The 12,500-nt window shown below is 39.2% G+C and overlaps 3 protein-coding genes, 1 long non-coding RNA gene and 1 other non-coding gene across 5 annotated transcripts in view; 2 read left to right on the forward strand and 3 right to left on the reverse strand.

The window, feature by feature from the left end:
• The window catches only part of LOC138047534 (uncharacterized), a 3,406-nt gene extending 1,225 nt beyond the window's left edge, over positions 1 to 2,181 (forward strand). Inside the window, exon 3 of the long non-coding RNA XR_011131866.1 lies at positions 1 to 2,181. This exon is cut by the window's left edge and continues 443 nt beyond it. This is a non-coding gene — a long non-coding RNA (uncharacterized lncRNA).
• Positions 2,182 to 5,546: 3,365 nt separating this feature from the next.
• LOC138047538 (small ribosomal subunit protein uS10-like) lies at positions 5,547 to 9,104 on the reverse strand. The gene is made up of 4 exons (XM_068894429.1): positions 9,003 to 9,104; positions 7,328 to 7,427; positions 6,541 to 6,740; positions 5,547 to 5,653 (listed from the first exon to the last, which is right to left on the reverse strand). The coding sequence occupies exons 1-4, from the start codon at positions 9,003 to 9,005 to the stop codon at positions 5,597 to 5,599; spliced, it is 360 nt and encodes a 119-aa protein (XP_068750530.1). The 5' UTR covers positions 9,006 to 9,104; the 3' UTR covers positions 5,547 to 5,596.
• Positions 5,917 to 6,000, reverse strand: LOC138047927 (small nucleolar RNA Z195/SNORD33/SNORD32 family). Its single transcript, XR_011132174.1, has one exon. It is a non-coding gene; the product is annotated as a small nucleolar RNA Z195/SNORD33/SNORD32 family (small nucleolar RNA).
• Positions 9,105 to 9,130: 26 nt separating the features above from the next.
• LOC138047535 (uncharacterized) overlaps positions 9,131 to 12,500 on the forward strand; it is a 3,393-nt gene continuing 23 nt past the window's right edge. Inside the window, exons 1-3 of the mRNA XM_068894426.1 lie at positions 9,131 to 10,355; positions 10,992 to 11,169; positions 12,372 to 12,500. The exon at positions 12,372 to 12,500 is cut by the window's right edge and continues 23 nt beyond it. Of these exons, the coding sequence (XP_068750527.1) occupies positions 9,225 to 10,355; positions 10,992 to 11,169; positions 12,372 to 12,500 (1,438 nt within the window). The 5' untranslated portion in view covers positions 9,131 to 9,224. The remainder of the gene's footprint in view (positions 10,356 to 10,991; positions 11,170 to 12,371) is intronic.
• LOC138047537 (ankyrin repeat domain-containing protein 66-like) overlaps positions 11,339 to 12,500 on the reverse strand; it is a 14,644-nt gene continuing 13,482 nt past the window's right edge. Inside the window, exon 5 of the mRNA XM_068894428.1 lies at positions 11,339 to 12,500. This exon is cut by the window's right edge and continues 414 nt beyond it. The gene's annotated coding sequence lies outside the window, so the exon portion shown is untranslated.

Genomic DNA, 12,500 nt, shown 5'->3' on the forward strand with positions numbered 1-12,500 from the left:
TGGCCTTAACTTGTACAAGGGTTGCCACAGGTCAGGAAAATGGTCCTTGAAAAATTCTTCAAGTTCATGGAAAGGTCACGGAGTTTTATTTAGAGTCAGGAAAAATTGACCTTTTTTAAGAAAAGTCAGGGAAAATTGAGTTGAAAGTGTTTAAACCTGTTTATGCGTTCACAACGAATTTGAGAAACCGGAATTCATCAATTGTTTCTAAATCTATAAAATCACGACGTTTCGTTATTGTTTGCCCTGGGGACTAGTAATTATCAATTTCTTGAGGTGGTGTGGACATTTTTTTTCTCTTTTTGACGGTAGAGCCGAGCTTGTCCCTCGGCGCGGGTATTTGATATACCGTTATGATATTTCACAACTCTCTTCAGCGCTAGTCTAGTGCTATTAGCCTGCGAGCAGGCCCTCCGAGGGACTGGGGTTGGGGGTAGAATGAGGGCCTGCCCGCATGGCTTTGTATTTTGAATGTCGCGTCCAAATTTTGGACGCAAAATACTGATTGGCTGAAATTAAATTACCTCGTGACGTCACCATTGACAAGCTCCGACAACAAGAAAGCCTCTTCAGGTGGTCAGAAATGCGTCTGAGAAAATTGTAGAATGTTGCAATTTACCATAACTTTACATAATTAAAGGTCGGGCAACGCGATGCAATGGCCTCTCTACTGGAAGGAAGGAAGTTCTATCTCTGTTATCCACAGAATTCGAGAAAAGTCTTATTTCCCAACTGTTTTTCGTAGCGGCCAAAATACGAGGGCGACTTCATGTCACCGTGGCTGCCTCTGTTGCTGATTTAACGATAGAGGAACTCTACACGATTTTAGCAAGTATTAGGCTAAGCCGAAAAGGCGGCTCCACAAATGATTGCTCGATCTCCTCGTAACTCCGCAATACTCCGATACACTTGAAAACAAAATATTCCAATTTTCAAATTATTGAATTAGTAAAATACATATCTATAACCACAATTGAAATAAAATGGTGTAGGTATTAGAATATCTGTCTAGTATTAAAGTGTGATGTAGCAGTTGTAATGTCTGTATTTCATTAAAATAAATTTAAAAAGATAATTCCGCTTCGCTTTACCGAAATTTGGCAGCAGTTGTGGTCGACGAGTCTCACACAGTGGAGATGCGGTCAGGGAAAACGAATGTCTCTATTACGATTCCCGTCGTTTGAAGTTTGTGTGCTAAATTTTTCCCTGACGAACGAAACACTTTTTCCGCGGAAGGGACTTCGACGAATTACCGTACTGAATATTCAGCTACGCTTTACAGCATCAGCAATAGTTGTTAGGCTTTTCTGGCGAAGGCTTCCTTCCTTTACAGTTTTTTTTAGTTTCTGCCTCGGGCAAATTAAAATACACAACGCATGGGTTTCTGTTTTCTGTGTTTTTTACTGGGTTGCCTATGGGCAAACCCAGTCGAGGTCTGCGTTTAGTTTGTTTGTTTTCTTTTTTTCTTTTTTTTTTTTTTTTTTTTTTTTTTTTTTTTTTTCCGTGTCGGTAAAAGTCTTGCCTGTCACTCCCCTGGTAAGTGGTGTCTTTGTGTATAGAGCCTTCTGCGCGTATTTTCTTAGGATCGAGAGGGTAGTGGAACTGCGTAGATTTCTCAGGTGGACACAGTAGAATCATTAACTTAGCGTGCAATGGCGTCGAAAGTCATGCAACGCGAATGGCGTTTTAGTGGATCCTTAAACAAAATATACCCTTATGGAGCTCAATAATGGAAAGTCAGTTGGATAAACTAGGCATGAATCTCAAAAGCGACGAGTACTGGACTTCGACAATCTATCGCCCGTCGAGACGAAATCAAAGTGAGCAGTATTTAACTGAAGTACATTGTAATTTGACACAATTTAGTTTCTTGTCTTCAAGCTCGCAATGAAATAGTAAGTGGTTTTCGCCTCTAAGTTCAAATATGTTGTTTGTTTCAATAAAATTTTCGCTGCAAAAGGATTCTGTGGTATTTTCTGCCTTTGTGATTTATAATATCATGTTGTGTATTGAATTTTCGAGCTTAAGGTTCAAATGTGATATGGGAGAAGTTTTTTAGTATTGCTCTGTAAGCAGGAAGGGTTCACAGGCCTGTTGGAAGCGTGCTTGAGTTTCAACAAAATGAGCCCCAAAATCAATGAAAACTTGTGACGCAGATGAATAATAAAGTAGCTGCTATTTCCAAAATGATGGAATTACCTGGTGATAAATAACGTCGTACGCGTCTTGGAGAGTAAATTTTGACTTTGCATAAACAAGAGTTGGGCGATTGTGATCTTTGTTTTGACTTCGCTCATTTCATTGTCAAACTTTATAACACTTAACAGAAAAAGAAACTTACAAAAACCCGGTATCTTGCCATCATTTGACACAGATGCTTCACTGTTTTGCGAGTAAACATGCCGCGGTAACTTAATCACGGCGACCTCTGAATTCCGGCCATGTCACTTTCGATTTTGCAATTTACTTGAACGTAGCAAAAATCTCCCAAAATGTTTGTCGCTGATCGTAACTTTTTATATTCTATATTCACGGTTCAAAATTAATGTTGTTTTCATGTCGTAAATATTTTATTCTCGATCGACCGTCCGGGAAACTTCCGTCTGCTCTTTCTGAAAACTATGTATCTGAAAACTGTGTATCTGGACTCTTAGTTTCTCTTGAGATCGCATATTTAATTTAGTTTCCCTTGACAGTGGCGCCAAGATGTCGCCGAAACGTCGGACGCTTTTATCGCTAGTTTTTGCCAGTATATGTTTATTTGCTTTTTCATCAATATTTGTTTTGCATAAAGCAAGCTAACAGAATCTGTACCTTGCTGAGTTCGCATTTGTTAGCGTTAATAGTATTTTCGGTCAGATGTTTCTGTTTTTTATGAGGGGTTTATTGTTTTGGTCTCCCATCCTATACAAACCCCGCCAAACAGGGCTTGACTTCAGTGAAGTTTAGTATTAAAAAGTTTTCGGATGCTCATAGGGCACACTTGTGGTGAAAAGAAGTTGTGAGGGAACTTGAAAATTATCAACATGTCAGCCCAGAAGCCAATGTTTCTCGCTTCTCTTTTATTTGTTATTCTTCAGAGACTGGAATGCTGTATTTCAATACCACACAATTCAGTGCCTTCTGATTTTCTGTAGCACGTACCACAGGCAAGCCAGTGTATGCTTCACGGAAGCATCTAGTTTTTCAATGTTTACTTCTGGTGCGCGCTGATTGGCTAATCTTTGACAGCTCTCTCAGCGTGACATCAGGAGGCGGCATTCAAAATTCAAAGGGATGCGTGCAGGCTCTCCTTCTCTCCCACCGAAGAGAGAGAGCCTGCTCGCAGGCTAAGTGCTATGGTCATAAAGATCTGAAAGATTTTGCAATCCTCTTTTAAACGTTTTGTTAGTGAGCGAGATTACTGAAACATTCGATTATCCCTTGATATAAGAACCGGCCCCTAAAAGTCGTTTTGTAATGGGTCTTGGAGTTCACACACAACAGTAAAACGTCCGGCGCATGTGAACTTCCTCCTCGCTGAAAAACTCAGAATGCTTAATTTCCTACTTCATTACAGGCCATTGGTATTGGCCGGAAGCGTTGTAGTTGGATTTTTGCGCATGGTTTGACCGCTATGTGCTGGGGCAGTTAACAGTTTATTAATTAACATTGTTTCACTGAGGTGATTCTAAGGAGTGTATAAAACCTTAATAGAGAATAATAATAAAAGGAAGTTGTGGTTTGCGATTCCTTTCATGGTTTACTCCTTAAATGCAGGAAATCGGAATACATTCTATTCAACTATTACTTGCTGTAGGAAAAGAACATTTACATTGATACTGGCAACCAAAGAAACTGAGAACGCTAAGAGCACTATTCAGAAAGTTGTTCCGATTAAGTTTAGTTTAGTTTATTGAGATTCGTCACCAGAAAATATATACATTATCCTAACAGTACCATGGCTTGACCGGAGAGACGAACAGGGCGGAGCCCCAATTGCGACGTATCCCCTAGGCGCAAAAAGAATTGGACTTTACATAGTAGAATTAAATAATTATACAATAGATTAAGAAAGAAAAAAAAGTATGCAAAATAATTGACAAATCATGGCGGACTATAAGTTTGTAGCAGATCTCTAAAGTGATCGTAAAGATGGACTCTGAACCACAAGAGATCCTGGCTAGACTTGAGTATATTAGGTAAGCTGTTCCACAACTTAACAGTCCTACGATTTTAACATCTCTTCCGATGTTAAATAATTTTACTTAGGCTACTAAATTGGAAAAAAGAAAACGTTTTTAATTTGAGTGTTGTCAGTGTTGTTCAATGAGCTTTCAAATTATTCCTGTGCAGGTTGAACTGCTTGCAATAATAAACCTTTTTACTAACAGTCTTTTTATATTCTGCTGTTTTAACTGGGTTATTTGAGAGAAAGTGTGTTCTGACCATGCCTTGTTTATTTTTGATAGATTTGAGTATACCATTAGTTATCCAAGGCTTACTAAACTGCTTCTGTTTACTTTGGGATATTAGTTTCCTTGGTGCATGTTTATTAACAATAAGCTGGAGAGTACTTATGGTCTTTGGCTGCAATGTAGATACTATTCCAGTCAATTGCTTTGATATCCTGTAGGTATAGTTCTAAATCAAATTGCCTGTAGTCTCTACAATAATCTCTTAAGTTTTTGTTTCTGTAGAGGTATGTCAACAATACAGAACGTTGGTAGATGATCTGAGATATCTATTGTAGCAATTCCAGATATCATCAACATCTACATTTACATCTACATGTTCCAGCACTCGGCAAAGTCCCTTTTTGGCTTATGGCTGTTTCAGCTTAGGTGGCCTCATATGCTGACATCACTGCCAAGCTGGCCACTTCTGCTAGAGAGAACAGGACAGCCACAACACCAGGGACTACATCCCCTACTCTTATTGAATAGTGTGTGGGTTCTTTTACGTCCCACAGGGAACTTACTCGAATGAACATAGAAGGTATTTGTGAGACGGGGCCTATGGTTTATAGTCCTTATCCGAGAAGACTTGGAAAGTCTAACCATTTGCAGATGAAATTACAAAGGCAGCACTTTCTCCTCAGTTATTTTAAGATCCCGAGTGTTGTTTGGGCCGGGGTTCGAATCCGCGACCTCCTGCATGACAGACAGATGCTCAACCAACTGAGCCACTGGTGTGCGGTGCCTAATTCACCATACTGTATTCTGTATTCTGTATTCTGGTCTGGCCCTCTTCATTTCATGAAGTACTTTCCTCCTTTATTTGCTTACCAATAGATAAAACAAACACCTTAACTCATTTTCTGAGTCATTAAACAGCTCTTTAACTTAAACTTGACAATGGTACTTTGCACTCGGGAACACATTTGCAGTGAAAAAAAAAAAAAGAAGAAGATCTGGTACAATAAAATCCTTCAAACATAAAGAGGTAGGAGATCATTTCAGCAATTACAATCAAAATTGCAACAAGTGATTATTTATAAACTTTCATAGATTAAGGAACTGAGTGGTACTCAATAAGAACAGTTTCACAGAACCAGAGAAACAAGATTTCAGTTTTTGTCAACATTTTATTAGTTGTTGATTTCTTTTTTCCACATTTAAACGTCAGCAATTGTCACTTCAACTTCAACTCCAGGCTCAATACTGATGGATGTCTGAATGAAGACTTTGTTAAGGGAAGCAAAGCAACAACAACTTGTTCAAAAATAGTGCAATTCTAAACTTAAAGCCTGGTTTTCACCAACGACGCACAAGCACAAGCACGAGAAGTATACGCAAACGCAGCAGCTTGTTCGTTCGTAAGAGCCTTTTGTTAGAACAACAGACACTAACAACAACTAAGTGCGCTTGCATGTGTTGCTTATGCTTATGCTTGGGTCGCTAGTGAAAACCAGGCTGAACTAAAAGAGCCTAGAGCTGTCTCTCAGATGGTAGTGCATGATGTCCATTTATAATCATAAATGAGTTTTCATAAATTTGGGTAAACATCATCACAGAGACAACATGTATCAAATCTTATGGAAGCAGCACTGCAACATTTTAAATACGACATCACAATAATGAACTTTGTAGGAGTGTCAACTTCAGTATTGGGGCACTAACTGGGACACTGCATATCAGTAGATATCAACTCAAATCACATGTTGGTTTTTGAGATAAGAGGAAAGCAGGAGTGATTGGTTAAAAAATATTCACGAAGCAAAGAAGAGAACCAACAAACTCAACCCACATGACAACAAGTCTGGGAATCAAAACCAAGCAGCATTGGTGGGAGTCAAGTGTTCGCACAAATATTCACATGCAGCATACCCAAATGGAATCTGAAGAGTCAATATCGGGTTAAGGTCAACAGGCAACTATAATATTATGATTCCATAACTTGACTTCTCATATGCATGTTCTAACTCAGATTTTGTCACTACAGAATGTTTCTTCTCTTAAACACTGGACCTCTGGCAGTGAAACATTAATTTTAATTTTGCCATGTTGGGAAAATTTCAGGCATTGTCTAAATAAATCTGATGAATGTTTTAAAGGATACAATCTGCTTAACAATCTCTGATGGACTGTGGAGATCAATCAGCCTCTTGTGGATCCTCATCTCAAACCTATCCCAGGTTTTTGAACCTTCACCACAGGGTGTCTTTCTGGTGGTAATTTGCAAGCGCTTTGTTGGCATTCTTACAGGACCCTTTACTTTCAGCTTCTTTTCCTTCGCTCCTTTAATAAGATCAGCACACACTAAGCAGAGGTAAACAAAAAAAAAGGTTAAGTCACTTTATTTAACGTCGGTAGTTCCTTCTGCTACGAGGCAGGTATCAATGGAAGCTGACGCCCTTTACCCCCTCCCTCTGTCAGTGCTCCATTTTACAAGTATTTAAAGTTATAACTACACAGATCAGAGGAAAGTCGAAACAGACGTTGAAGTCACAAAGGATCGAAGCGGGAACCTCTTGCAACTGAGCTATGCCTGCTCCTATGAAATAAAGTAAACAAGGAAGTGCACAAGTCAGCACAACCAGCAACCAGTCATATGATCGCATCACCACCATCGGGAAGTCGATGCATTACTTATTATGTCCTGTAAATGTGAAAAGTTACAAGTGATGTTCCTGCTGAAAAATCCCATGGACAGAGTGTACCAGTACCAGAAAATTTGAAAAAATAAATTATTCAAACCATTTTCTCTTTAGAAATTTACTTTGTTGAAAAAAAGATGTAATTTATTCTGAGAAATATGACAGACTTCCGTAAAACAGAAAGCAGTGTGGATCTATGCCTGCTGAATGAGGATGAAGATGTTTGCAACCCTTGTTGCTCTAACTCACCCTTCTCTAAGCTTTTGACATTGCGACTTGTGAGTGTGATGCGGATCCTGTGGATAGGAGCCTCTTCTTCTGGAGCAGCGCCTTTTTCCTTATAGTGAGCCTAACCAGAGGGACAACACAATAAGGATATTAAACTTATCATTGTGATTCACTCAGACTCTCCAACACTTCCGAAAATGTAACAAGATTTTCCAACTTCATTTCCACTAACTCAACTGCAAACTGAAATGAGACATTTTAGCACTTTCTGATACAGCTTGACTCAAACTCGACATTATCTGCCGTTTAATTGAACATTTTCGTCAAAATTGAAATATTATTGAATTGTTGCTGTTAATGTGTTTTCATTGACTGCTTGCAGTGAGACTAATAGATTTTACTCTAAGGCCAGACGACTTTACTAATTGGGTGCAGTTCAGGAGTTCATGGAATAACAGCAAGTCATCTGGACTTGTGATTTAAGAGTGAGAAAATGCACAAGATCGTAGGCTTTGGTTCGTAGACGACGCGTGGGATCAGAAGAGGGAACGAAGTGTCCCAAAAACCTGTCAAATCACTCAGGACAACGTAGAAAATAGGTGAGTGAACTTTATTTATCTGGCTGTCCATAAAAAGAATTTTTGAAAAGAAACATCGCGATTTGAAGCTTTTATGGAGCAGTTTCCTGATTAGTTGAATCGGCCGTTACAACTGTCTCAAAATAAAGTGATGTCACACGCTCTCACATCCTTAGGGTTGTCTGCCTTTGGTGTCCATAATATTAAGGCCCCGTCCACACGTAACTGGATATTTTTGGAATTCGCAACTTTTTCTTTCCGTCCAAAGGTATCGGGCGAATTCGCTGGCAAATCGGGAACTTTTTGAATACGCTCTCCAGAGTGGATATCTTTTAATCTGATATGAATCCGGAACCGTGTGAACACCAAATCCGGATATTGAAGTAACAAGATCAACCCCAGTTCCTTACCATGAAATCAATTCTCAAGATGGCTGCCGAGAGCTGCATGGTGCCAGCTCTGTTACCTTGAGGAGTCCTGGGCACTAGCGTGTGGACGGGAAAATTTCGATTTGAGGATAGGCTACGTGTGGATGGAAATATATTTAGTACTAGAAAGAAAAAGTTGTGGATTCAAAAAGAGGATTTGACTGTATTTTCGAAGAATTTAAATTTCGTGGCTGGTATGACGCGGCGTTTCGTCTCGGCCAAGAGACTCATCAGATACTTTTCGAATTCCAGCAAACTCGTTGAGCATCGCGCTCAAAGTCCCGTTCGCGAAGTCAAGATGTTAGCAGTCTGGCCTTCTATCACAGAAGGATTCCCAACCGCAAAGTTCACGAGTTATATGCAATAAAAAATTGTCAAGTACTTGTTGTACTTGTCAAGTACTTATTTTCATAGAGGTTTTTCCCAAAGCGCTAGCTAATATTAACACATCATTCACAATCTTCTCGTTGGCTAAAGAACGCCTTTCCTACATGTACTGATGAAGATAAAAACTATTTTCTTTCTTCAGAGGCATTCAGGAAAAGGCAAAATTAAGCTTTTACTACTGTCATTGTCATTGGTACCTTCTCATGTTCGTTTTACTCAATATAGAGTTTAATTTAAGAGAAGTCCGTACTTAGCTGAGTACATCACAAACAAAGTTGTCTTTACTTGAAGATTTCAACATACCATACTGAAACTTGGCCGACTTATTCACGACGAACAGAGGTGAGCCACACGCTTGCGAAGCAAAATGGCGGAGAGAGAGAGAAAAGGGCACGTGGTGCCTTTTTATGGAAGATTAACCCGAAGGGTACACTGGGAAATACTCATAGAAATTTCAAAAATGGCGGAAAAGTTTTTGTTGGTTTTGCCAAGTTGTTTCTGTTTTTTACGATGATTTTATGAGGTATGTCTCGCAGTGTCAAAGATTTGAGGGAAATTATAAATGTATCTCGTTTGTCGTATCGGGATGACGAGGAAGAGGACGAGTTATGCTCCGCTTCCAATTCAACGCAAGATTTTGGTGGTATTCCACTTGAGGCCTCACAACCTACTCTACCAAAGAGAAGCAAGGATTTAACGCCTTTGTGTACGAAAGGAAAACACGTCAGCCCACCAGTTAGCGCTGGATCTGCGGAAAGACAGTCTCCCTTGCCACCAATAGGGCTCACACACAGTATTTCCTCAAATAGCAGCCCTTCTTCTTCTGGGAGAAATTCACCAGCTGCAAATCACCTCACAATGAATGGAGACCGAGTGATTCCAGCTTGCAAGAAAGATGTTAAACCATCGAAGACTAATTTTGACAATATTCTGCATTACATGGACTCTACTGTTGTAGGAGACTGGCTAACGAAGGCAAATGATGCATTAAAACAACTATCATCTTGGCTTCATCATGATGACAACTTTGTTCAGTTTGCACATTTTTGGTTGTCAAAAATGCCCACTTCCAAACAAAGACAGCTTATAGATATGGAATTCTCAATTTTTATGGACGAGTTGGGCTTTGCATTCGATGCTGGTCTAAAAGAGGGATCTGTTACTCGCACAGACATTGACACTTTTGCACATGCATTGATCTGGGAATACCCAGAGAAATTGAATTCCTCTGAAACTAGGGATTACTTCCTCAATATTCTACTCTGTTTATGTTCAGGGAAGAGGAATAATTATCATGCTCTACTATCAGACGTCCAATGCTCAACCTTGATAAAACAATTTGTTCAAATCATCTTAGCAACAAGAGCATTTGCAATTGTTAATATTTGCTCTGGAGTGTTGGAGTTTTACAAAGCAGCACTTCCAAAAAGTTCTAAAACGGAGTCAATGTGCAATTCTCTTGTCAGCCAAAGTCTTGTTGCCATAGCTACTGAATTTGCTTTTCAAACTGTACAGAAAGAGCTTCCAGATGTTTTTGATTTTTTAATAAGAACTTATTCCCTTCAGTATCAGACTATGAAGGACAGTGAAGGAAAAAGTCTCATTTTTACTGCTGTTCACAGTGGCAAGGAAGTCATGCTTGCTCATCTTTTGAAGGTGAAACTAGACGTTTTTAAAGGAAAAAGGTTACTTTATGGGGTGTGTAGTTTAGTGGATATTGCTTGTGGGCCGCAACCCATACTATCACCGGGTTCGAAACCCAGTAATATTGTGTTCTCCGAAAGTTCACTCAGCTTTCCATCCATTTGAGGTCAATAAAATAAGTATCAGTATTACTGGGGACAAGTTGTTCATGCTGTGGGATTGGAATAGCACCCACCCTTGCCATAATAACAGGAGAAGCTATTGAAAAAGGAGGCTTTGGGTTACCTTCGACTGCAGTCGGCCTCTTGTCTTGGTCTTGCGTTGTCTAAATTAAGGCTTACATTAATTTAAGGCTTGTATACAGAAGGGTCACACATGTCTAGTGTTGGTACAAACTACAGCTTCTTCTGTTGTTAAAGAGGGAAAGAAAAAAAGAAACTGTATTGAAAACCTGATTAAATACTGGTTGTACTTTGTACCATTACAGTGTTATTTTGTGGGGGTACTAACATTCCTGCACAATTTAGTTGCCAGCTTTATTTTTGCAAAAACACATTCTGTCCATAAATTTGGTATATCTGATGGTGATTTTTACAAAACGAAATCTTGCTGACAGTTTCTTTCTGTGTTCATTATTTAACTCTTCAGATGAACCCAAGAATGGATGTTAATGAAAAAGTACCATCTGGCAACACTGCTCTCCATGCTGCAGTAAATATTGGAAGTGTAAGCATGGTTAAATTATTAATCAATGCAGGAGCAAACGTCAATGCTTGGAACGCCGAATGCGAGGGTGCGACACCTCTCCACCTTGCTGTTATGGGAGGTCAGTTCCTTTTCTGTCCATTGTACTCTCATTCAAATTATCAGAGGGTAGTGTCCACAGATAATGCATGTCAGGAGAGGCAGTAGAGGTGAAGGTGTCATTTGGAAAACAATAGGGCTCAAGACAAAATTGCAGTCACCTTTCCATGCAGTTATAATTAAATTGTGTTGGAGCTTTAAAGTTAAGCCTTTTAATTGAGACACTGATCAGGATTTAATTTACCAACTAATGAAAGATGAGACAATCCAGCTACAGGATAAAAAGGATTTCAATTTTAAAAGTTATAGCATTAGACAAAAACAATTTTTTTTATATATACTTCAAACTGCATCATAAAACCAATACAATGTTCTTAGGGTCGCTTTTTGTGAAAGGGTCAATCGCCTACCAGAGCTACCCTGGGCGAGCCAATTTTTCCTACATTTCCTTATAAAACATGGCAAACCATTTACATGGGGAAAAATAGTTGGTTTGGCTAAAAGGGTGACCCGTCTAGCTGGGTCACCCTTTTTCAACGGTAGGGTCACCCTCCTAGGCAGGATAGCATTTTTCCATGCTAACACTTTGGCTCTTCTAGCTGGCTCAACTCGCTGAAGGCAAGATAACAAGAGCATGCATGAACATGCTGTCTTCCCAGTCTTCTTTTGATCAAAACTGAGGCTGGCAGCTCTTGACTCAGGCAAAAGGGTCAATGCTTTTCTCATATAAACACACACTTTTAAAGTTTACTTGGCTTAGAGGGTGATGCTCTTACCCAAGACAACTTTTCTCCATATAAACAGGGCCTTAGTCTTTCTATTTTTTTCTTTTCACACTTTTGTTGATGGTTGGCTTAACTGGCAAGAGGTAAGGTTAAATCAAATAAGTTTCATTGATTTTTGGCAAAAAAACAAATTTCAGCTTTCTGTACCGGTAATTGCCTTAACCCTTTTAGTCCTGCGAGTGAAACTTGTAGATTTTATTCTGTCTAATGCCAGACAATTTTATTCGTCAATGGGGGGCCATTCATGGATGAATCTGTTGAAGAAGTTAAAATTTCTTAAATGATGTAAACAAACCTCATACATTGAACGTCTTGTTGAGATTATAAACTATTTAACCCATTGACTCCTGGAAGTGAGACGCAAAAGATTTTACTCTGTCTAATGCCAGATGATTTTACTTATCCCCTGCATTAAACAAATCAGTCTGTTATTTTGTAGGAAACAGTGAAATGGTGTCAGCCTTGTTAGAAGCTGGATGTGATACAAATGTCAAGATGGGAATCCCTGCTACTATAACACCACTGAGTTTAGCTAAAGAATTGGAACTAGAAGATATCATCCATCTGT

The sequence above is a fragment of the Montipora capricornis genome, chromosome 4 (genome assembly GCF_036669925.1).
Source record: "Montipora capricornis isolate CH-2021 chromosome 4, ASM3666992v2, whole genome shotgun sequence".
Classification (NCBI taxonomy): Eukaryota; Metazoa; Cnidaria; class Anthozoa; order Scleractinia; family Acroporidae; genus Montipora; species Montipora capricornis.

Bases quoted from the DNA above. Each gene is read 5' to 3' on its own strand.
- LOC138047538 (XM_068894429.1), bottom strand. The intron at 6,741-7,327 runs GTGAGTTAGAGC...ACCTCTGCTTAG, and splicing joins TGTCAAAAGCTTAGAGAAGG to TGTGTGCTGATCTTATTAAA. The intron at 5,654-6,540 runs GTATCCTTTAAA...GTCTTCATTCAG, and splicing joins CAGAGATTGTTAAGCAGATT to ACATCCATCAGTATTGAGCC.